This window comes from Amia ocellicauda, chromosome 5 (assembly GCF_036373705.1).
Source record: "Amia ocellicauda isolate fAmiCal2 chromosome 5, fAmiCal2.hap1, whole genome shotgun sequence".
In the NCBI taxonomy this organism is placed as follows: domain Eukaryota; kingdom Metazoa; phylum Chordata; class Actinopteri; order Amiiformes; family Amiidae; genus Amia; species Amia ocellicauda.
In genome coordinates, this window is record NC_089854.1 from 43,363,621 (window position 1) to 43,386,510 (window position 22,890).

The 22,890-nt window shown below is 39.3% G+C and overlaps 1 protein-coding gene across 4 annotated transcripts; it reads right to left on the reverse strand.

Moving 5' to 3' along the window:
* Positions 1-777: 777 nt before the first annotated feature.
* parvb (parvin, beta) lies at positions 778-22,064 on the reverse strand. Of its 4 annotated transcripts, XM_066705331.1 has the most exons (14): positions 21,973-22,064; positions 21,597-21,754; positions 10,311-10,400; positions 9,245-9,315; positions 8,786-8,888; positions 7,737-7,877; positions 7,441-7,556; positions 6,926-6,984; positions 6,386-6,405; positions 6,049-6,110; positions 5,649-5,717; positions 5,134-5,235; positions 4,412-4,484; positions 778-2,035 (listed from the first exon to the last, which is right to left on the reverse strand). In XM_066705331.1, exons 2-14 carry the CDS (start codon positions 21,709-21,711, stop codon positions 1,959-1,961), a joined length of 1,098 nt encoding a protein of 365 aa, XP_066561428.1. In that variant the 5' UTR covers positions 21,712-21,754; positions 21,973-22,064; the 3' UTR covers positions 778-1,958. The 4 variants fall into 4 exon arrangements, with proteins under 4 accessions (XP_066561428.1, XP_066561431.1, XP_066561429.1 ...); XM_066705334.1 differs by lacking the exons at positions 21,597-21,754; positions 21,973-22,064 and adding an exon at positions 19,219-19,237; XM_066705332.1 differs by lacking the exons at positions 21,597-21,754; positions 21,973-22,064 and adding an exon at positions 14,308-14,399.
* Between the last annotated feature and the right edge of the window lie 826 nt (positions 22,065-22,890).

The window sequence follows — 22,890 nt, forward strand, 5'->3', positions numbered from 1 at the left end:
AAATATAATATAATGCTGGAAATTGTAATTATTGTACATGAAGAGATAACACTTTTGTGCTAGCTAGAGGACTGTCAATGTCAGAAGCTGAACTTGAGTATCTCCCCGATTAAAAAATAAAAACAACAAAAGCAACAGCCTTTTCATTAAATACAACATGTTTTTGCAACTATGTATGACATCACCAAATGCTCTCAAAGTTGGAACCTTACACCTGCTAATCCACACCAAAAAAGCATCTTTTGACCTTGGGTACTCATGAAGTACAAAAAACTAAACTAAGGCACAACAAAAAACGCAGACCAGTAAAATAATAATGATTGCCAACTCATACCACAGTCCTCACTTCCTGTCCCTGTAGACCTAGAATAACATTAGCTGCGGTTTACTCCTTCTCTACTCACACACACCCCTCTCCCACACATTCAGCTATCTTGCATTGGGGGAGGTCCCAATTCCTCTTCCTAATACACAGGCACCTAAGAAGACCACAGATCATAAGATGGCCACATAACCTTCCTTTATATTACAGACTGTACCAAGTTCTGAGGTGCTGGGTGCTAAACTCCTGAACACTAACATGAACAGTGAAGAGCTGAAGAGAGGCCATGAACCTCTGAAATCTGTGTCGCTTTAACTCTCAAGTTCATCTTTCTGTGCTTCTTCCAACTGCAATGAATGAAAACAAAAGGGACTGAGACATTTTGAATACAATCTGGAACTGAACCACAACCGACATAAATAAATACATACATAAATGCAAGGACTCAGCAAAACTGCTTTTAGAGATTTTATTACAAGAAAGTAACAGTAGAACACATTCATAAATACCTATGCTGCAAAACTGCTTTTAATATCCAGGTGCTAGTCTTCCAAAAACATGACTAGTGATAATTCAACACCGGCACACATGCATGGACACTCTCTGTACATATGGTTCTTTAGAAAGGCTTTTGGACAATCTGTTGCCTGTCTGTATCAATGCAAAATGACACCAGCTTCACTGAGGAGTCAATACTTGGATAAACAGCAGCAGATGGATGAACAATTCAGAAACATTTGAGAACATCTAATAAGAATGGCTTAATTAAGAACCCAGGTGCTGAGCCGGGCACATGGCTTAGATCCTCAAAAGCAGGCAAGGAATAATTGGCCAAGGGTTAAAAGAGATGAAGGGTAAAAGTGTCAAAAACTGCAATTAAAGCCATGTCTTCTGTTGGAGAACACCGGTTTACAAATTAAACAATGTGTTGCAGAAACAAAAAAGGCTTTTAGTTACAGTTCAGTAACCGTTTCATATTACAAAATTAAGACCAAAACCTGAAATAAAGACTACAACGATTCTCTAACGGGTATTAAAAAATCGAATCAATGTGCACTTCATTAATCAGTGGTCTCTACCACTGTAAAAGTATCAGGTACAACTTCCACACAAAATGCCTGCATGTTACTGCAGCAGTGATTAATGTAGCTGTTTTATAGTGGATGCCTAATTTATAATTGTTTGCAAACAAAAACAGATCACTGTATCTGAGCTGAGATATTTATAACAAAGTAACGCAAGCTGCAGTGCAATACATTCCTCTAATGTCAGGGTTACATTCCAAACCCAGGGAATACACCTTTACAACATTTGTTTAATTGTGGGTCTTGCATACAATCCTTAAACAATTTATATCAGGTCAGATTTTAAAAATGTATTGCAATGAATGGACAGAGAAAACTTTGCGCGCGCGTGTGTGTGTGTGTGTGTGTGTGTGTGTGTGTGTGTGTGTGTGTGTGTGTGTAGGATGGGGAAGTTGTTGGGGGTGAGATCACCAGAGAAGCTACAAAGCTTGCATCATTGCATTGCAAATTATTGTCCCTGCAGTTCGGTCAAATTTGCCAGACCAGCGTGAACACCAGCTGTCAAAATGTTTGTACCGTCTTTGGACATCACGTTCAGGCCAACTTGAACTTCACTCGACATTCTTGTAGTTGGTGAATAAGTTGTAGAGAACCCTCAGGGTGGATTTCAGATTCAGGTTGACAACATCTACAAAAGAGGGAGGGGGGAAAGTGGGTTTAAAAAAAATATACAAATAGAAATAACACAAACAATCCTGTAAACCTTCACTTCACATAGTGATACAAAATTTATGTATTTATACGTAAATTATAATCAGAAATTAGTATTCTGAACTGACATACTGAACTGCATTACCACTGTATTATATTAGTTTACCTGCCACACAACACCTGAAACCCAACCCTAACACAAACAAACAATTCAAGCCAGGCCCATACAAATCTGCATATCAGGACCAGCTCAGGTTTCTCACAAAATAAAATTTAAAATGGGGAGTGGAAGCAAATTAAATAGACGAGTCTTAGGCTTGCAAAAGTTGTCTAATTAAAAACAAAACATGCTTATTTCTCATAAACTGCACAGCAAGAACTGCGAGAGATCCGCTCTTACTACAATATTTGGAGGAACTTTGGAGATCTCGAACAGAGACAAGAACGAGCTGACAAACATTGACGAAGAGCAACGGAAAAAACAAACTGCAGCAATGTTCAAATTCACAATGTTTCCACCTGGTGGGGATGGCCATTTCTTCAGTTCAATAAAAATGTACTTGCTACATCACACCAAGGGCTAGATGTACTAAGAAAGACCAGTCATGGGGCCAACATACCGCAATTAGCATCTTGGTTGCGACAAATTGCAAAATACATATACCAAGAGAAAATATGTTCATGAAGACATACACAAAATACTGATATAAATGTATTTTACAAGTTTGCATGAAAAGGCAAATTAAAGGCTGAAATTAAGGATGACAAAACTTCAGTATAGTCCTGCGTATTGTGTCTTTTTAGTGCATTAAGATATATAACCTTTGTACAGCATGCTGAGGCACCTGGAGGGCCTTAGTTAAAACAGTAGCTGAAATGTTGGGTGCAAAATGGTCCTAAAACAAGAAATAGACAGAAACAGTCTCATCGTCGGTATAAACAATATGCATAAACAATATATTGTTTGGGTCATACAAGACCAGTTAGATCCTGTGTCCTGCATAGTGATGCTTATAGTGTTCATTCTATTGTATATGTAATGTCTTGAATAGCCCTGTATATAAGTGGAATGATACAAACCCTTTATTTGGCTGTGCACCATTTATTGCTATTAAATGTATTCTGCAGAAGGGACGTAAAGTCTTTGCTTTGAACCTGCAGTGAAGTTAAAAGCCCATTTTCTTTACATTAAAAAAATCAAATGAATGTGCATTTGTCTGGCATACAGTCTCTACCACTATAAAGAATCAGGTACAACTTCCACACAAATCACCTGCATGTTACTGCAGCAGTGATAAATGTAGCTGTTTTACAGTGGATGCCTAATTTATAACTGTTTGCAAACAAAAACAGAGACATTGTGCATCTGAGCCAAGAGGTATAATTTCTGTCAAATGTCTAACCAAGTAACACAAGCTGGTGAGCCAATGCCTGTCTCAAAATGAGGGGAGGGAGGGGGAGTGTAAGTTGTAAGTGTCTCTTTGACTGCAGCCCATCGGGTTGAGGCCAACATTAAGCTATTATCATTCGCACTGCAATGCTTTTTGTGGCTTGTTGTAGAAACGCTCAGCATTAAATATCCATCAATAGCTGAACTGCAAAGACAAATTTCAGCCAAAAAAGTCCTTTAAACCAGTGGTTCTCAAACCTGGTCCTGCAGGACCCCCTACCCTGCTGGTTTGTGTTCCAACCAAGCTCGCAATGACTTAATTGAACCCTAATAACTCATAATTTGCTTACATTTGACTGATTAAAAGTTGGTTCCTTAATAATAATGTTATACTTAAAAGCCCTACTGTTTCAAATCATTAAAAGGAAATTAGTGAAATCAAGGGTTTAATTAAGTAATTGTGAGTTGGAACAAAAACCAGACCCTGCTTTAAACCACACAGATGTCACAGTGCTTCTTTAGTGCACGTCACCCAACATTTCTGATTCGTTTATGATTCCTAAAACATTTGAAATCCCTTAGTACATCTAGCCCTGAGTGTCTTGCAAAAGAAAGACACTAACAGATAAACCATTCTTGCTAAAACAATCCAATAAAATATAAAATGCTTTAGGGAAATAAATGCACAGATGGGCAATATTTAAAATGCAACCAGGGGGATTCAAAGTAATATTCACTGTCTATCAAAACTACTAGTACAAAAAGTACTTTACCCAGGTCACTCCCAGAGAAGCAAAAGAAAGACTGCTGTCCAGAGGGAAATACAGCTCAACATGCTTTGCAGTCAGGAGTGTAGTTTGAAAGTACATTAAGGTTCAGTCAACAAAACAAACAGACAAAATAACAAATCAAGGAGAGAGGAAGAGAAATTCACCTCATGAATATGCAAAATAATGTAGTTACCTTCTGGGCGAGCTTTGGGCTTTTTCAGTCCTCCATCCTGCATCAGCTCAAAGGCGAATGCCACGTTATGAACCTGTAGAAACCAGATGGTACAGAAGGTGTTAATGCCATCACATATCTGTCACAGAGGCTAATCCCACACCAGACAGTTTTTACAATCAAGGCACCAACCTGCACTGTGCGTCTCAAGAGACTCTCACTTACAGCTGGGCCAGAGCAGTAGCAGGAAATACAGGAGTTACTATGATTATTGTGGTGGTGCTGGCTAAATTTTGAATCAACAGCAGGCAGGTACTGTAATATCTCTTCTCCATTTTGTAGGGAGAGGTGCTGTTTTGTACATGAATTACTCATGACATAATATATGGGAAGACATTTTTTAAAAGCAATTACCATTTGCTCACCCCACAATGTGGGAAACCGTTTTAGTTTCTCTACTCAATAGAACAATATAGAGGCAGGATATCACTAATGAACAAAATGTTGTTTCACCCATGAGTCAGAAGAGCAGACAATAGAGGGAAAAGTCAAGATCAGGCACTGATATTATATACTTGCCATTTATATAGAAACGAGACATCCGCAAAGAACATTGAGATACTACAGGGGGTACAGCTGTCTAAAGTAATATTCTCAGCTGCAGGGGCACAATACAAGATTACTGCCATGTCTCTCCCCCTGCACAGATGTCATGTTTTCAGCATTAGTCGCCTCAAACGTACCTTCTGATCGAAGTTCTCGGGGGTGAGGAAGAAATTGTAAAGAGGAACAAAGTAGTTTTCCAGCAGTCCCATCAGCAGCACTAGATACACACCATCTGCAAACTAGACCGGGAGAAAGGATATCAAACTGACTTCCCTTGATAAAGAGTTTACTGAGCTTCACCGTGCTAAAAGCCCAGTGAGAGATCACCAAAGGCATGGGCATTCATGGTTTCCCACAATACCATACACAGAAACCCAAAGTAAATGCATAGTATAACTGCCCCCATTTCTCAGGGTCTATAGTCTTAGTATCCACTGGTGTCAGCCTCAACAGAGAGATCGCTCGCTGCAAAATGTAATTGAACAACAAGGAACCCATAATCTCAAGCATGCAATACACAATCATAGCTGTCCGTGCTCGTCAGGATCTCCAGTTATGGAATGGATTGCATGACTGGTAATTAGATAGGTACAGCAGAGAAGGAAATCCAAATCTGGTGTAAGCAGAAGGCCCTCTTGTGGGAAAAACTTACCTGCGATTCCAGCTCGGTTACCTCCAGGTTCAGCTTGTTGAGGTGTTTGTTCACAAAGGTGATAAGAGACTGGGGGCAGAAGAGAGAAGAAAAAAACAATGACATTATTATTACTGGTTAATACAATGAGACTGCATAGTTCTAATGTTTGGTGCTGTGCCACATTTTGCACAAAAGATCCCTATCACTTCACTATGAAAGGTAAGGAAGGGATGAGGAGTTAAAAACAACTCAACAAATTTTTGTGGGTGCAGTATTACCCATAAACACACAAATTATAACCCAGCTGTAGAACCTTAAAAGAAGTCGTGATACTTTCTTTACTCTCATGACATTTTGAATGTAAATGCAGCTAGTTTCCATTGTGAAGGTCTCTGAGAGAAAATCAGCTAACACAAACCTTTTTAACAACATTCAGCTTGTCAGGGGCGTGATCCAGCAGGGTGTCAAAGGCATCTCTTTCTGAAATCGAAATTAATCCACAGCAAAACTCAAACTACTGTATACTCTTTTTGCTCAAGAAATACCTTGGGGTGAAGCACTTCCAACCACCTCCCAAGAAACTAACAAGGTCTATTTACAGACACTTGAAAACGATTATAGCTAACAACCAAAAAACAAATCAATTTCCCATTTAACCCCTGCCCAAAGATGCCTTATATTTGCCGTCTGATGGCCCAGCTTGTTGTTCTTGAAATAAACAAAGAGGGAACACAATGTGCAGAAGAATTACTCACCAAATCTCCCCATCATCATCCTACACAAAGACAAAAAATAAGTGGTCAGGAAAGATAGCCGATATCCCATTAAACTGCACTCTGATCCCCTGTGCTTGACAGGACACTGTGTTGCATAAACAATGCTTGCCGATTAAGAGTCTATCACACTCACAATGAAGAATCAAGGCCACAAGGATTGTTATAACAACACTGAACCTGATTCACAAAAGTTGTCCTGGGCAGTGGATTCAGTTCTGGAGGAGTTGCAAGGGTGAGTTTACATAGATATGAAACGCAAAGGTGGTTTTGTTCAAACAGTGACTAGAAAACCTAGGATAGAAGACCGACTTCCACTCTTGTAGGGTTGATTTTGTAGACCCAGATTATCCCTAGTCAAAGTTTTTCTTGAACCATTGATTACAATTACAGCTTTTCCACTTTCAGACACCAGGTAGCAACAGATGTATTGGGTGTAGCAGCAGTTTATAGCCAAAACCAATTCAGCAAGATCCAGTAAGTGCAGAAATCTTAACACTGCAGGGTTTTCACTTTACTTACTCTGTGGTGGTAGTGAGCTCCTTCGTCACGTGCGATGTCTGAAGAATGCCCTCTCTTTTCTGTATTAAACACAAGAGCCTTAATGAGGAGAGATTCATGAACAGTAAAACTATTTCAGATTAAACTATACTAGACATACTAAGCATACACTTCACCTACCACAAGTACAAAGCGGCCTGTAAACCTTGAACACTGCATTTATTTAAAAATAAAAAAGGAATTAATCATAAATGTTATCCTCTGGTGAAGGTGTTCTGAAAATACAGCTATTACAAAAACACGTTTGTAGATGAGGATAGCCCTGAACTGTCTTTTGTCCTTGGTTTCCATCATCGGTTTCTGATGACCTCTCAGTTTTCACATTGAGAGTTTGTTAGGTCAGCGGCGATCATGAGTCTGAACCCAAAATCAATTTAAAATACATGTACCCGTTGTTTCGATTTTGAAGCACACGACTATATGCTCTTCCAGAATTAATTTAAACACATGAATATGTTTCTCGTCTTCCCTCTCACCTTGACCACCACCATCTGCACAGACACATGCTCAGGCAGACGGATGGGAGCCTGGAAGTGCATCGCCAGGGCAACCAGCAGGGAGACTATGCACACCAGGTTCTTGCCATGGATAGCTGTGGGAAGAAGAGAGGTGCGGTCAAAGAGGGTGATGCAGGGAGCAGAGGGCTGTTTCCCTACCAATGAGGCTTTGGTATGTCAGCGTTTCATACAGAAATTTGCATAGGCGTGTGTGCAGGTGTGTCCAGATGAAGAGTTCAGGTCAGTGCTAGGCGAGTGTCGACAGCTGTGCTCACCGTCCACACTCCAGTCCAGGGCCCAGCCGTGTGGGCGCAGCAACTCATTCACGGCCTCGAGAACCGTCTGGAGCTTCTGCTTCTGTCCTATCTCGGACTGAGTCACCTCGGCCACGTTCAGCTTCCGCCCCGACAGCTTCTCTGCGATAAGGAAGCAACACAACGTTCAGTGCAACACCTCCGTGTGGAACAGAACTCTTTAAAACCAAGATGTAGAAAGAAAAAACTGTGGCTGACCAGTCCAGGAGAGTGCCGAAGTGTTATTATCATTATCATCTTTAAATAATTAATGGCTACCAAAACAGAACAAAGTATTACATATCTTTGGAAATATGGAAGATTCCAGTAAAGGTATGTGGCAATACTAATACATAGGATTAATGTCAAACTGCAAATGAATACTTTTTTCCCCTCTCAGCACAGCTCAGGAGTACTGAATGCTTTTTTTTCAAACCTTTAATTGAACTAATAATTTCCTAAATCAGAGCCTTTTAATTGTTTTAAACAGTAGGGGTTTAAGTTAAGTGTAGAATTGTATGAAGAACTTATTTTAAAATAGTAAGTTCTTTATACATAAAGAACAAAAGAAATAAAGAAAAGTATAATTAAAGAACCAACTCTTATAACACAATTTTATAAGTCAAATCTAAGCAGATTTTTTTACTTAATTTAAGGCTAAATTAAGTAATTGAGAGCTTGGTTGGAACAAAAAGAACCAGGGTAGGGGGTCCTCTAGTATGGAAGAACCCTGGGGCCATGTGAAAAAGAAAAAACTTTAGAATTTTGACTTTAAATAAATACATTTCAACTTAAATAACACATTTTCAACTTATATATTCAACATTTTTGAATTAAAAACTTGAAAGTGTGAATTTATTTTCTTTCACATGGCCCCAGGGCTCTTCCATACTCCAGGACCAGTGTTGGACTGTTTTATAAGGAGTTTAGTCACACAACATTCAACATGTTAGAGCAGTGAGTAGAAACGAGAACAAGCTACCAGAGTTTGCTGTTGAGAATCAAGTTAACAGAGTTTCTTTCATACATACCAAAAAGTTTCTGCAGCACCTGTCCATCGTAGACATCCTCCTCGAGGTCCTTCACAATGATTCTCTCCTCTTCCAGCTCGTTGTTGATCCAGTCAATCAGCACCTAGACAGAGCCAGACCCCCTGGTCAGAGCACAGACAACGATCGGCCTGTATTCCAGTATATTCTGTGGAGTCTTCTGTGGAGCTTTACTCATCCTTGCGGTCATTTTAAAGCATTACCACCATCTTGTTTTTTTTAAAACAAACATTATGAATAACATACTGTGGTTTGAAATTTCCTTCATCATCAAATCGCCAATCCTATATATATTATGGCATCCAGGTCAATACAAGTAATTCTTAAACATACAAAGCATGCGATTTTCCTTTCCATGCCATTAACCAGGGCTATTATCATAGGTGATGTGCTCATGATATTGAACAAAATGAACCACACAGGGAGAAATGACAAATTTACCCTGAGGAGCTCTTTAAACTTGGAGTCGTCCCTGGAGGTGGGGTCCAGCATAGTCCTCTCTGCATTTTCCTCTGTGAAGAGATTCATTGTGTGAGCACCCAGTGGAGTCACAAGTCTCTATGACTGAGCTGGAGAAAAGCAGGGAGCTTTACACACTCATTCCACAGGCACTGTTCACATGATTCTTGGAATTTAGATGTAATCACATGTGGAAATCAATCTACTGCTACCTAGTTCTGCTTTTAGATCTGGATCAGAAATCCCGATTCTGATCAGTCACCAAGCTGACTGTTTCACATTCACAATGTACTGAAGTGAACTATACTGGCACTGGCAAGCAAAGATAAAACAATTACAAAGGAAAGCTGTGAAACTAGTTGGGAGTTTTTGCATACATATCAAATAGAAGATCGTTTTACCGCGCTTTCAATGGCTAAGCATAGCAGGTTGTCCAGCTGTTGCCTGCAGGGGGAGTGTATTTAGGGCAGTAATCTGAGGACACTGCATCCATAGGTGGGAAAGCTTCCTGTATCCAGAACATTTCTCCCAATCTGATGCATGTGTGAATCTTACTGAATATACCAGGTCTCACAGTGTGGCACATTTGCAGGGGGTGAAAATGATATTCGCTACAAAGTCCTTGTGGTGATGTTGATGTTCTCTGATGGAGGCTTTACAAAGGGATCCACATCCACAAGGGAGATTGACTCCACATCCAGCTCAGTGAAACAAGAAGCAGGCCAGCTGGTGTCTCTTCACGGACACTGTACAAAGCCCTTAGAGGATATGAAAGGGAGGGGCTGCGAAATCTGGAGTGATTCACGGGGGACAGGGTGTGCCAGAGTAACTTCCATGGAACTGCCCCTCCCAGAGTGAAGAACTTCTCCTTAAGCACAGCACAGCACAGCAACAACAACAGTGTGGGTCAGGACTCTTGCCTCTGGAGTGGAGGGTTATGGGTTCAATCCCATGTACCCCTGAGCATGGTACTGTACCAAGAGTGCTCCACTAAATACCCAGCTGTATAAATGGGTATTCGTATGTAAAATAAAAAGGGAAAGGTTACCGAGGAGGGTGTCTTCAGGGTGGATGTCTGTGCTTGAGGGCTGGAGAGGAGCGTTGATGGCATTCTTGCCTTCTTCCTGGAGGTCACTCACTAGGCAGACACAAAAAAAGGCCAAAGCATTAGAAGGATATTTTCACCATTTTTCTAATAGCGATTATAGCCGTTCAGACGCTGTAATCTAGCCAGAGTATGCATAGGCAGAAGAGAGGGAAATTACATTCATATTCACATTCACATATGAACTGCAATCAGTTTCATATTTTAACTAGACAAGAAAGCCAAGACATCAGAAATAAAGCACCCAGTTTCTTCATCCTGGAAACCTGCATGTTTGATGTCAAATGATTCATTTTCAATGCCACCTTATATTATTAGTTCTTTCCCACCTTCCATTAAATTAATCCACAGGGTTCTCCACTGAAGTTCAGACCGGTCTCCACCCTAGGTGATGTTGTTATTAACCCTCAATATGTTTTGGTTAGAATACTAGTGATGGTCATACATTTGACTTCCAATCCCTGCCCTTGATGACTGATTTGCTTAACATATCACTCACACCCTCTGTGAGGCAATGTATTTTGCTACATGGATGATGTGAAATTAACAACCTCCCCCAAAACCCAATCATTTTGGTTTCTGACTCATAAGTTAAAAATAACATACATCTACCTCATGAAAGATAATAGTTTTACTAAAGCATTTATTTTTGAAAACAATCTAGCCAAGTCATTTATTTAATGATTATTGTATTAGATATAACGTAAAATACTGGTATACACTGTCAGAACTCAAAAGCCATACAACAAAAACAAACACACATGAACACACCACACAATAATATCTGTCAAAACACCTAAATTTTTCCAGTTTTATTGACATTTACGCAGTGTAATGTCTCAATGTACTCAATGTAATGAAATTAAAGCATAGAACAAAAACAATTGGAGATAAAAAATAAATCAAACCTGTATTGTTTAACAAAATGTAACCCCTTAAACTGACAAACCCCTCTGGAACCCTTAAAAGGGCACCAAATTTGTGTGCTTCTCTTTAATCCCTTGTGTACTCTTCCCTGTTGTGTTGTTTGCCAAGTGTTTGGTGTTCCATGAAAGCTGAGACTCTCAGCTTTCTAATGATGTGAAGCACTCTCTGATGTGAAAAATTACGTTTTGATACCCCCCCTGCATTTACACCCCCTGAATTCTGAAATGGGGGGGTGGGGGGATACTTGGTTTGAGTAGGAATGCAAGATCTCAGAAAATATTGACAATTATGACGTATTCTGGAACCAGACAGTCTACTGATCAACAGAAGACCATCCACGATATCACAGAAGCAACACACCCATTGAGAGCTCAAAACGTCAAGATGGAACACTCTATTTACAGTGTACTAACACACAATGATTTTACATAATTTACATAAGCCTATTTGCAAAGAAATCCAAACGAAACTGAGTGATCTGTGACCGTCTGAATGAGACCCTCCCCGCTGGAGCAGACTGCGCATTTACCCACCGGGCTCTGAATGATGGCAGGCGACACAGAAACTGTAAATCGGATGTGTTTGAGAATGAAACGCGCTGGTAGCCAAGAGAATAAGCTTTCAAACAGTGTGCGCATTGTAGGAATACAGTGTAACTTCTATGTACAGGAGCTGCATGTAACACTGCCAAATAATGCTTAAGAGCGTGTAGTAACACAGTATATAACTCTGAAATGTACATCATTTTTCAGTTTTTGGTAACCTAACCTTATTTATTTTAACCTCTGGCAGTTTACCACTTACCTTTGTACCATTTCAGGTTATTCACTTGGACTTGGAACTGCTTAAATGTCAATAAAACCTGGAAAAAGGGGGGTGTTCTAGGACTGTTGACCGGTAGTGTATATATAATTTAGTAAGAAGAACTATACTTATACTCCAGGGAGGTTATTCAAACAACAGAAACGGTATACTTTTTTTATGTATAGACCTCTCATTAATCATTAAGACTCCTCCTTTCAATGTATTCTTCTCTACCCCCTAATTTAAAAATTACAATTAACCTTTTTTTTCTTTTTTAAGCAGCAGTCATTTAATAATTTGAAAAACATAACACAAATGTCTCCATGTCACCTCAAACGCCTACTCCCCATATGCCTTTTGTTATAAACAAATAATCTCCAACTTTATTGAAATGAAAAGGAATAAAGTTACTATTAGTAACAGACTTCTCTTTATGCTGCTTTTCAGTGCCTTCTTGCTACCAAAAGACTGTCTCTGGGGGACACATTTTTGACAGACTAACATATGTTGATTCACTGCCATGAAAATAGTAGATGATATAATCCTCCTAATCACTATAAGGAACATATAATCACATAGAACAATCAATCACCCAATTAACGGTACATAGTGAGAAAAAAAAAAAAAGGTTCTATAAAGTAAAAAGACATTATAGGTGAAAATAAGTATGTCCGTGGGGCATCACAAATGTAAAACCTCTTCATCTCTGAGGATGCATCTCCCCTAATGCCTCAGCTGTCAATTAGCAAGACAGAAGGTTTTACTAATGCATCCTCCTCCATCCAGGGGTTTTACCTATATATATATAAGAAACAATATAAAAAAAATACGTAAAGCCAAGTGGAGACAGAGATTTGGAATGTTAAATGTAAGCAAGTGGCCTGCAATAGTCACTTGATAAAGCTGAACAATGCCAGAGATTTCAAAAAGGGAGAGGGGGATCAATACCAACGTGCATCGAGTATACACAGCTGTGAAACACATGCAATGGCAATCCCAGAATCAGCCTGGGAACACACATGAAAAACAGCAAGGGCAGGGACGAAGACCAAAGAGCCTGGCTCATAGTAACACTCATACAGGCCCTGCATGGACTCAGTGCCAGAAAGCTGTCTGTGACGAGACAGGTGGACCATTTCCTACCACCGTCTTGGTGCCAGCTGGGGTTCCCCCAAGCTGTCCTTGCCACGTTGCTGTATGGCAATGTTACACTGTCACCCATTAACACCACAGCATAAAGCGATCTGAGGTGCAGTTCACCATAGATACAAAGGCATCTCTGCCAGAAAACTAAAAAACAACCACTTAGCTTGACTGACAGGTGTACTACACACAGATGTGATACCCAATATATTACAAGCCAAAGGCAGTTTTTGTTTTTCTACCACGTTTCTCATTTCTGTACAGCTCATCAGTAAAATGGGAAGAAAAAAAAAAAATCCAAATACCACAGTGTACATGACGTTGTCCCAGAGTTGAGGTTCACAAAAATCTTCCACTGGCTATCAACATAATTGATCAGTTAACTACAATTGCATTTACAGAGTAGTATTTCACTTCATAAACCATTTCTATATGAATTCCTATCCTGCCAGAATCTCCTCTCTGGTTCTAGAACTTGAATGATTTCTTCTTCTCACCAAATCCATCAGATCAAATGATCCACACTGATCATTAACCTTCACTATAAAAAAGTCCCTAGATCCTGTGTACTCTTATTGTTTGTGCATAGTCAGCTCTTCCTAGCTCATTAATTCAATTATAGTTCTCCCTTGATACATATTATGCAGAATATATGAATAAATGAAAAGGTTTCAGTAGATTTTTTTTTTTTATAGATTCATAAATAAACAAATGTCAGGGAAGATCTCCCAGTTATAAGTCTTTAGAAAAGCCTTCTCTAATGACACTGGGAAGTACCTGATACACTGACTAGCAAACTCACTAGCAAAGTGAACACTGAACATGCTAGCCAATGCACCTACCTGTAGAGACAGATATTGCATAAAACAATTAGCTCAGGTCATGCCATTCTCTTTCAGTTCTAGCTGGTCCCATGCAGGCCTGGATATATTGATTCTCCTGGTAAAGTTGTTGGTGGGGCCCCAGAGAAGGAAGGTGGGGTAACACAAATCTTCTTCTGAAATCGTATCTTGACAGGGAGCGAGCCAACCAAAATCCCCCAGTACAACCCAGCCCTGCACACTACCTTGTTTCCTCCGCTTGGTCCCACACAAAAGGCCCGCCATGGCAGTGGAGTGGAGCTATGGAGTGGCCTTGTGTTAGAGAATGCCTGTGCCCCCGGCACCGAGAGAGACAGAGAGACCGTGTCTCGGGTGGAGAGTGCAGCACAGTGAAGGGGGCAGCTGTGGCCTGGCCAGTCATCACGTGTTATTTCTGTCACACTGCTGGCCCAGTTACACAGCACACAGGGAACGGAAGGAAAAGAGACACCACTACGGGATCCCAATAAATACCTGACCGGCACTGAGCCATCGACTGGTCTGAGATGTGGGCAGAACAGGCGACGCTGATTCTGAAGGTAGGTTTGCATTGGTTTTGATCCACCCTGCATGAAGAATAATCCAGTGCTGCTAATCACAGCACATACAATTATTGTATACATGTTTTGTTTATATCTGTCAAGCATTACAATTTAGACCACAGAATAAATTGTATAGTGCTTGCCACACTTGCCAGAATCCATTGCAATATCTGCCTTCAGCTTTCAAGGTAAAGGGAATTCAGTACATTAACCAATTGTATGTGACTTTGCAATGTATTTTTGAATGAAAATGCCTATATATATATATATATATATATATATATATATATACACATATATATACACACACACACACACACACACACACTTTGTATATATACTTTTTGACAATTAAATGTGTAATTAATGTGGGAGGATCACATGGTTGCCTCAGTCTACACCAGACAATGGGGTAATGACAAAGTAAAGCTGATTATAATTAAATATGACATTAAATAATATGATTCTGAGTCACATTCTGCATTAATCAATCTATTTACACAATGACACTTGGGAGCAGTGATAAGGACCCAAATTAAACCCCATGAACAGAGGTTAAAGCCAAGTGAAGCCCATTGTGAATTTACTACTGAAGTACTTTAATTAACCCTTGAACCCTTGCTGCTTTAATGCACCCTAGAATATATGCAATAACAGATAATTCAGCACTAATTACAACTTTTTTCTATGGGAAGTTAAAAACATACAAACATACAGCTACCAAAATAATAAAAATGTAGGCAAAACCTTTCACTGTGTAGTGTAGAGTAGGGAGAACCCAGCAGGGTAAACATTACACAGTATGTCAGCGTTTATCTTCCAAACAGGAAAGACTCTTTTAGCCTCTGTCAGATCACATCTTCACTTCTACAAAAAGTACTGAAAGGGGAGAATAATCAAGCTTCTAAGAAAATTAACAGGTAGACAACTGACCTGAAAGACTTTGCCAAGTTCATTACTTACATGCAGATCAGAAATATGTTCCATGAAAAGCTAATACTGTCTGCCTGGGTTCTAAGACAGAGGATGCGTTATAAATGGTCCATTCAGAACTGCTACGACAAAGCAGTGGATCTCAACCCTGGTCCTGGAAGACACCCTGCCATGCTGGTTTTTGTTCCAACTGAGCTCAATTACTTAATTTAACCTTTAACTGAATTAATAATTTCCTAAATTAGAGCCTTTTAATTAAAACCATAAGGATATTACGTTAAATATAGAATTGTATAAATAACTTATTAAAGAATCAACTATTTTATTACACAATTAAAAAAGTTAAAATCTAAGCAGATTGTTACTTCAATTAAGGTTCAATTAAGTAACTGAGAGCTTGGTTGGAACAAAAACAAGAAGGGTAGGGGGGTTGGGAACCCCTGTAATAAAAAAAAAAGTTACAAAACAGAATTTTTGTTAAACACTTAGAAGTTACAAAAGGCAGAAGTCCTGTCTTAGAGTTACAAATTCCATCAGATTTTTATGGGATCCAGGCCTTTTAAGACTCTGATGTGAATTCGAAGACAATAAGGATGCCAAAAGCTGCCATACTATGCTATCAACATGATTTACAGCACCTGCCAGATATAAATAATGCAATAGGGAGATCAACGTCCCTTTAAATTTAGCCCTAGTTATTTTTGACAGGACTCGCCCTCGCCCTCTGTGACTCACAGACACATTACACTAGAACCTCGCTTGTTAGCCTGGGTGGAGAAGGGAGCACGGCCATTTCACACCCGCACATTAAGACAAGTGCTGCTAATTGGTAAATATGTCGAGAGAGGCAATTACAAAAGGCAAAAGGAACATTCATTGGAGTTATTTTGTTACTTGATATAATGCATAATCTATCATTAATTTCAACTCTCACACTGCACAATACAGGTATAACACATAACTTATCTATGAAATGTATCCAGAGTTATTCTGAATTCCTGAATTAGGAGTCATGTCTGTCTCTGCCAGTGCTCCGTTTTGTGTCTTCTTCGTTAGGTAGTGAAATAGTAACCAGCTGCAACCTGAAGACTCCAGAGTGTTCATGTTCCCCTCTATAAAAAGCTCAGCGGTGGAGGAAAGCCACTGACCAACAATGCCATCTGCTGCCAACAGGGCAGTACAACACCCTCATCCTACAAAAACCAATAACAGTATGCAGCAGTTTTACACTCAATTTATAACCCTTTCAGATATCACTTAAATTAATGATAGGAAATGTGGATGCAGTTATTCAAGTCCCGCACATTTCTCAACTGCTGCTGTGTATAGTACTACTGACTGAAAAAAATAAAAAACAGTTCTAACAAAAAACTAAAATTAAAGACAAGACAGATAAAACATGCAGATAGCTAAACTGCCATCTGCCTGGCTGACTATAGAGATTACAGACTGTAGAAAGCAACCTATTACATGCCTGCTTAACCTAAACAAACTATCCTTTTTTGCAAATGATGAGGTAGGTTTGTATGTTTTAATCCTTTACTATGCCATTCTCATATTTTGTCTGTAAAGGGTTTTCATGTATGTCTTTTGTTTGTTTAATGGAGTATTAATGAACAACTCAATGAACTTTCAGCTGAAATTTAAAAATCTAGCAACACACTTTAGAACACATGTAGGTTTGGGTTCACGTGATTGAAATTGACTACCATTGCAGTGTTGGATAAATGCATTATACACACAAACATCCGGCAAATCTCATTATATACTACAGCAAGCCTAAACTGATCGGCAAATACTGAAGTCATACTGTAAGTATATATACAGAACTACCTATTCACAGGGAAAACACCTCAGCATTGTACATGATTTTGTAGAAAGGTTTTCAGACTTGCATGACCAGTATACCATACTAGTATCAATGATATCAATAAACACATTATATAAATATAAATAGTACTGGGCTAAAGTTTTAGGCAGATGTGAAAAAATGCTATAAATAAGAATGCTTTCAAAAATGTTAATAGATTATATTTATTAATTCACTAAATGCAAAGTGAGTGAAAAGAAGAAACATCTACATCAAATCCATATTTGGTGTGACCACCCTTTGCCTTCAAAACAGCATCAATTCTTCTAGGTACACTTGTACACAGTTTTTGAAGGAACTCGGCAGGTAGGTTGGCCCAAACATCTTGGAGAACTAACCACAGTTCTTCTGTGGATTTAGGCAGCCTCAGTTGCTTCTCTCTCTTCATGTAATCCCAGACAGACTTGATGATGTTGAGATCAGGGCTCTGTGGGGGCCAAACCATCACTTCCATGACTCCTTGTTCTTCTTTACACTGAAGATAGTTCTTAATGACTGTCGCTGTATATTTGGGGTTGTTGTCATGATGCAGAATATATTTGGGGCCAATCAGATGCCTCCCTGATGGTATTGCATGATGGATAAGTATCTGCCTGTACTTCTCAGCATTGATTAGACCATTCATTCTGACCAAATCTCCAACTCCATTTGCAGAAATGCAGCCCCAAACTTGCAAGGAACCTCCACCATGTTTCACTGTTGCCTGTAGACACTCATTTGTGTACCGCTCTCCAGCCCTTTGGCGAACAAACTGCCTTCTGCTACAGCCAAATATTTCACATTTTGACTCATCAGTCCAGAGCATCTGCTGCCATTTTTCTGTACCCCAGTTCCTGTGTTTTCGTGCATAGTTGAGTTGCTTGGCCTTGTTGCCACGTCAGAGTTATGGCTTTTTGGCCGCAACTCTTCCAAGAAGGACACTTCTGACCACACTCCTCCGGACAGTAGATGGGTGTACCAGGGTCCCACTGCTTTCTGACAATTCTGAGCCGATGGCACTGCTGGACATCGTTCGATTGAGAAGGGAAGTAAGCATGATGTGTCTTTCATCTGCTGCAGTAAGTTTCCTTGGCAGACCACTGCGTCTACAGTCCTCAACGTTGCCCGTTTCTTTGTGCTTCTTCAAAAGAGCTTGGACAGCACATCTGGAAACCAAGTCTGCCTTGAAATTTCTGCCTGGGAGAGACCTTGCTGATGCAGTAGAACTACCTTGTGTCTTGTTGCTGTGCTCAGTCTTGCCATGGTGTATGACTTTTGACAGTAAACTGTCTTCAGCAACCTCACCTTGTTAGCTGAGTTTGGCTGTTCCTCACCCAGTTTTATTCCTCCTACACAACCGTTTCTGTTTCAGTTAATGAATGTGTTTCAACCTACATATTGAATTGATGATCATTAGCACCTGTTTGGTATAATTGTTTAATCATACACCTGACTAAATGCCTACAAAATCCCTGACTTTGTGCAAGTGTACCTAGAAGAATTGATGCTGTTTTGAAGGCAAAGTGTGGTCACACCAAATATGGATTTGATGTAGATTTTTCTTCTGTTCACTCACTTTGCATTTAGTTAATTGATAAACATAATCTATTGACATGTCTATTGTTGAAAGCCATCGTACTTTACAGCATTTTTTCACACCTGCCTAAAACTTTTGCACAGTACTGTACATATAGGAAACACACAATGTATTTAGCAAGATACTTCTGTTACCTTAAATGTCTCAATGATCTATACTAAAATATTATAACAAAGCTAATGAAATTTAAACTTACTTGTTTTTGAGTCGAGAAGACAATTATAAAGAGACAGTGAAAATGGTAAATAGCTCTTGCTACAGCCAGAATGATATTGCTCCCTCTATATTTCTTCAGCAGTGACTTGCACTTCTATATAGCCACTTTTAAATATCCAACTTCTTTGACAGACAGGAAGAATCCAACAGACATTTTTGCACTTTGATAAGGCTTATCTACACCATTTTTAAAATTATTATTATTAGGCCTATTGCTATTTAAGGTTATTGTGAAGTGCTATGAATCTATGGTTCCCAAGGAGATGGATGAGTAACTTTAGGAAAATAACCATAATGCCACTGAGGGTGTAAAAAATATGACAGGAAATTGTTGCATTTTATAAATAAACTGGCTTTTTCAGGCTTTCCATGTTCCGACAAAAGCTTTACCGCATGTATGGTTCTGGACTTCACAATAACAAGGGCAATATCTTGCAGCCTAAGATTAAATAAATCAAAAGTACACAAACCCTTTCGTTCAATCACAGATTACAAACCCAGAACCTGATGTCAGATTCCAATTGGGCACAAGCAAACACTTCTTGCCTGTGTCACCAAAAAACTACTATCAAATATCCATCTGGTAATTTCACAACCACTGGGGCGGGGTCAACGTTTTCACTTCATAAGGGCCTACATTAATACTGCAGTTTGCATCAGATGACATTGTCATTTCTATTTCTGTGCTCAATCTCTTGAAAAAAACAAACAAACAAAGCCTGGCGCGTCTGTTTGACAATAACTGTACATTGGAATGCCACAGTAATTGCTCTGGCCTCTCTGCATGGCCTTTGAGGTCCTTATATGGACACACAACCAGACTAGCTCCCAGGCCAACAGCTGTCCCACATGGAGCTCCAGACGGTGGTAAAGGCAAGGGGGAGGGAGGTAAACAATACATAGAAGAACAAAAAAAAATGCAAGTAAACATTCAGTTCTGACATCTTTTTTTTCCATAGAGGGTAACGACAGTAACCATTTTTTATTTTTTTTAATCAACATAGACTGTATCTCTGTAACCATGCATTCTGTGAATAATAACACATCTAATAATAGTAAAATGGGCACACATTATGTCATAGGTGAAGTAAGACACACTGGCCAATGTATCCACAAGTTAGATTAGGAATTAACTGACGCTAAAGCATCCGAAGAGCTAAGAGTGAGTTTATTTATAGCTTGCTTGTTCTTGCAAAGCAGTTGTGTGAACAGATGATCCAGACGTCAGCAAGGCAGCGCTTCAGACCCGCTCTGACTCAACTACACCATGATGGCTGGTATCTTTCACTTCCCTGAAACTGAAATAGTGTTTGCCAAATGTAGTGGGCTATCTATCTACCTGTCTTTCATGCTGTATACATACAAACACACACACTCTATTGTGCCAAACAGATAAAGCAATGCAGATGTCTATTCAAATCTAATAGGGCTTCACCAGCTTACTTTGATGCAAATCCTTCTCAAGTTGCGGTAGAAAACTACATTCCAAGAAAACATGTATTTCACCATGTCAGAAATCACTAAGGAACCATTCAGAAAGCAGGCATTTTAAACAGCTGGAACTTTTGCATATCATTATTATTATTTTCATATAGTGGCTTAACAGCCTGGACTTAAATGTATAACAATTACCAACACAATATGCTGTATATATTAAGTAACTACTACAAAAACTCATCTACACAGAGTTAATCAAATGAAGGTTGCGAAGATTAAAATTGTCTAAGGGTGTAATCAAAACATTAGTATTAATCTATGTATGCATTCATTCGTTCATTTCTTTATTTCTTGGCAGACGCCTTATATCACATTACATTATAAAAGCGCAGGAATACAATTCAATACACAATTCAAATTAAGTATAAATACAAAGTACAATTTAAGAAAAATACAAGGTATTAAAAAATACAAAGCATACATGCTATAATATGCATCTTAAACAGGCTTGCAAAGGGGCTAAAACTAAGTAAAAGTAGTATTTATATAGTCTGTACACGAATTTGTAATTGACAGCTATTCAGCCTATTCATATACTCATATAGTGATCTTGTTTAGATAGAGAGAATGGGTGCTTATTTACAAACAATATTATTATTTTTATTATTAATGTATGAGAGAAGTGAAACACAAGGACATGATTAAAGATAACGAATCTGCAGTGATTTTAGGAGAATGCTGATTCATGTTTTATACCGAGTTGCATTGTATTCAAAGGGGCTGTTTTTGGTTCAGTTTTTTCCTGAAGTCACTTTGTAACTATTCCGTAATCACTGGCTGTCCACATGGATATGTTCTGTCCTAAATGGAGAAGAAATAACGGAGGCCCTTGGGTGGGGATTGCAAAAATGAAAAACCTACCTTCTTTGGCTTTTTTCTTCCTCACCAGCGTGCCTCCCAGCTTCCCCAGGAACGACTCGTCCTTCTTCATCTTGCCGGGCTGCAGAGTCGGCGATCGGACCGGGGTTGTGGACATGCTGCTGTGGATGCCGGAGCTCGGCTTGCCCTTCTCTTTCCGGCTGAAATGGGAGAGAAAAAACAAAAGGATGTCACAGATCTATAAGGTGGCCATGTAGACTGAAGTACCTGCCCCCAGTAGCGCCAGGAAAAGGATGTGGCGAGCCATTGAGGTTGACATATTATAGGAAAAGAATAACAACAACTACCAATGATTTCTTTGACAGAGAGAGGGCGAGTGGACACCGGACTCGGTGAAAGTGGGGGAGGACAGGCCAACCTGTAACAAGACCCAGACCCGCGTCCCACAGCGCCCGTCTATGGGCTGGATGTCCGCCGGGGGGAAATGCGTCTGGGCTCAGCTGGGCGGTCACCGTCACCCTCACTGCACAGTAGACTAACCCAAGTCTGGAGCAAAATGTATTTAATGTATTCTTAAATATCTATGGCAATGAGTAACCTTAAATCATAGTTATAACTTTTCTGAATGATGATACTGCATTGCATTGTCTGAAGGAGAGACGTAATTAAACTACCTCTAGGTTACCGGTCCCAAATGAAAACTTACCTTAATTCTGAAATTCTGTGTACACAAATGACACATTTTCTCACTGAAAGGATAATGTGTTTAAACGCGTATTATGGGGTGGGTGGGCACAACATTTTAATTTAGGCTTGAAACAGGGCCGGTGTGAATCCTTAACTGATTGCGCACGCGTGGTTTCAAACATTGTAATATAACTATTGTGAACAATCATTAAAATCATTGTTTTATCGTCATATACGACTGACTTGACATTTGGCTTCATAAAACACTTTAAAATAGCTCTGAATTCATATCACAATGTACGTAGCTTTATTTTTAAATTTACATTTGAAAACTGATAATTGCATAGTGCTGTCCACTATGGTAAAGTTCAGATTTATATCTTTGTTTTTGTTTTTTCATATTTTGTTGTAAAATAATAAAAATAATAATAGTTTACCATAATGAGTTGTTGCTTGCTTTACATGCAATAACATATTTTCCTACTGAGTTCTGTCTATTTTTGTGCTTCTGGTACCATCATTTTTGGTCTTTGTCGGAACTAATAGCTAAACCCACTGCGCAATGTACTGGTGATTAATGTGATTTACACGCAGGGTTGCCCTGGTGAGTCAGTTTCCAAACATTTCCCCCCATTTACACAATACCCTA

Coding starts and splice junctions, on each gene's coding strand:
- parvb (XM_066705331.1), bottom strand. CDS start 21,711: ATGTCCACAACCCCGGTCCGATCGCCGACTCTGCAGCCCGGCAAGATG. Junction 6,406..6,925: donor GAGCTCACTACCACCACAGA/GTAAGTAAAGTG, acceptor GTCTTTGTGTAG/GATGATGATGGGGAGATTTG. Junction 6,111..6,385: donor GATGATGATGGGGAGATTTG/GTGAGTAATTCT, acceptor TTTCGATTTCAG/AAAGAGATGCCTTTGACACC.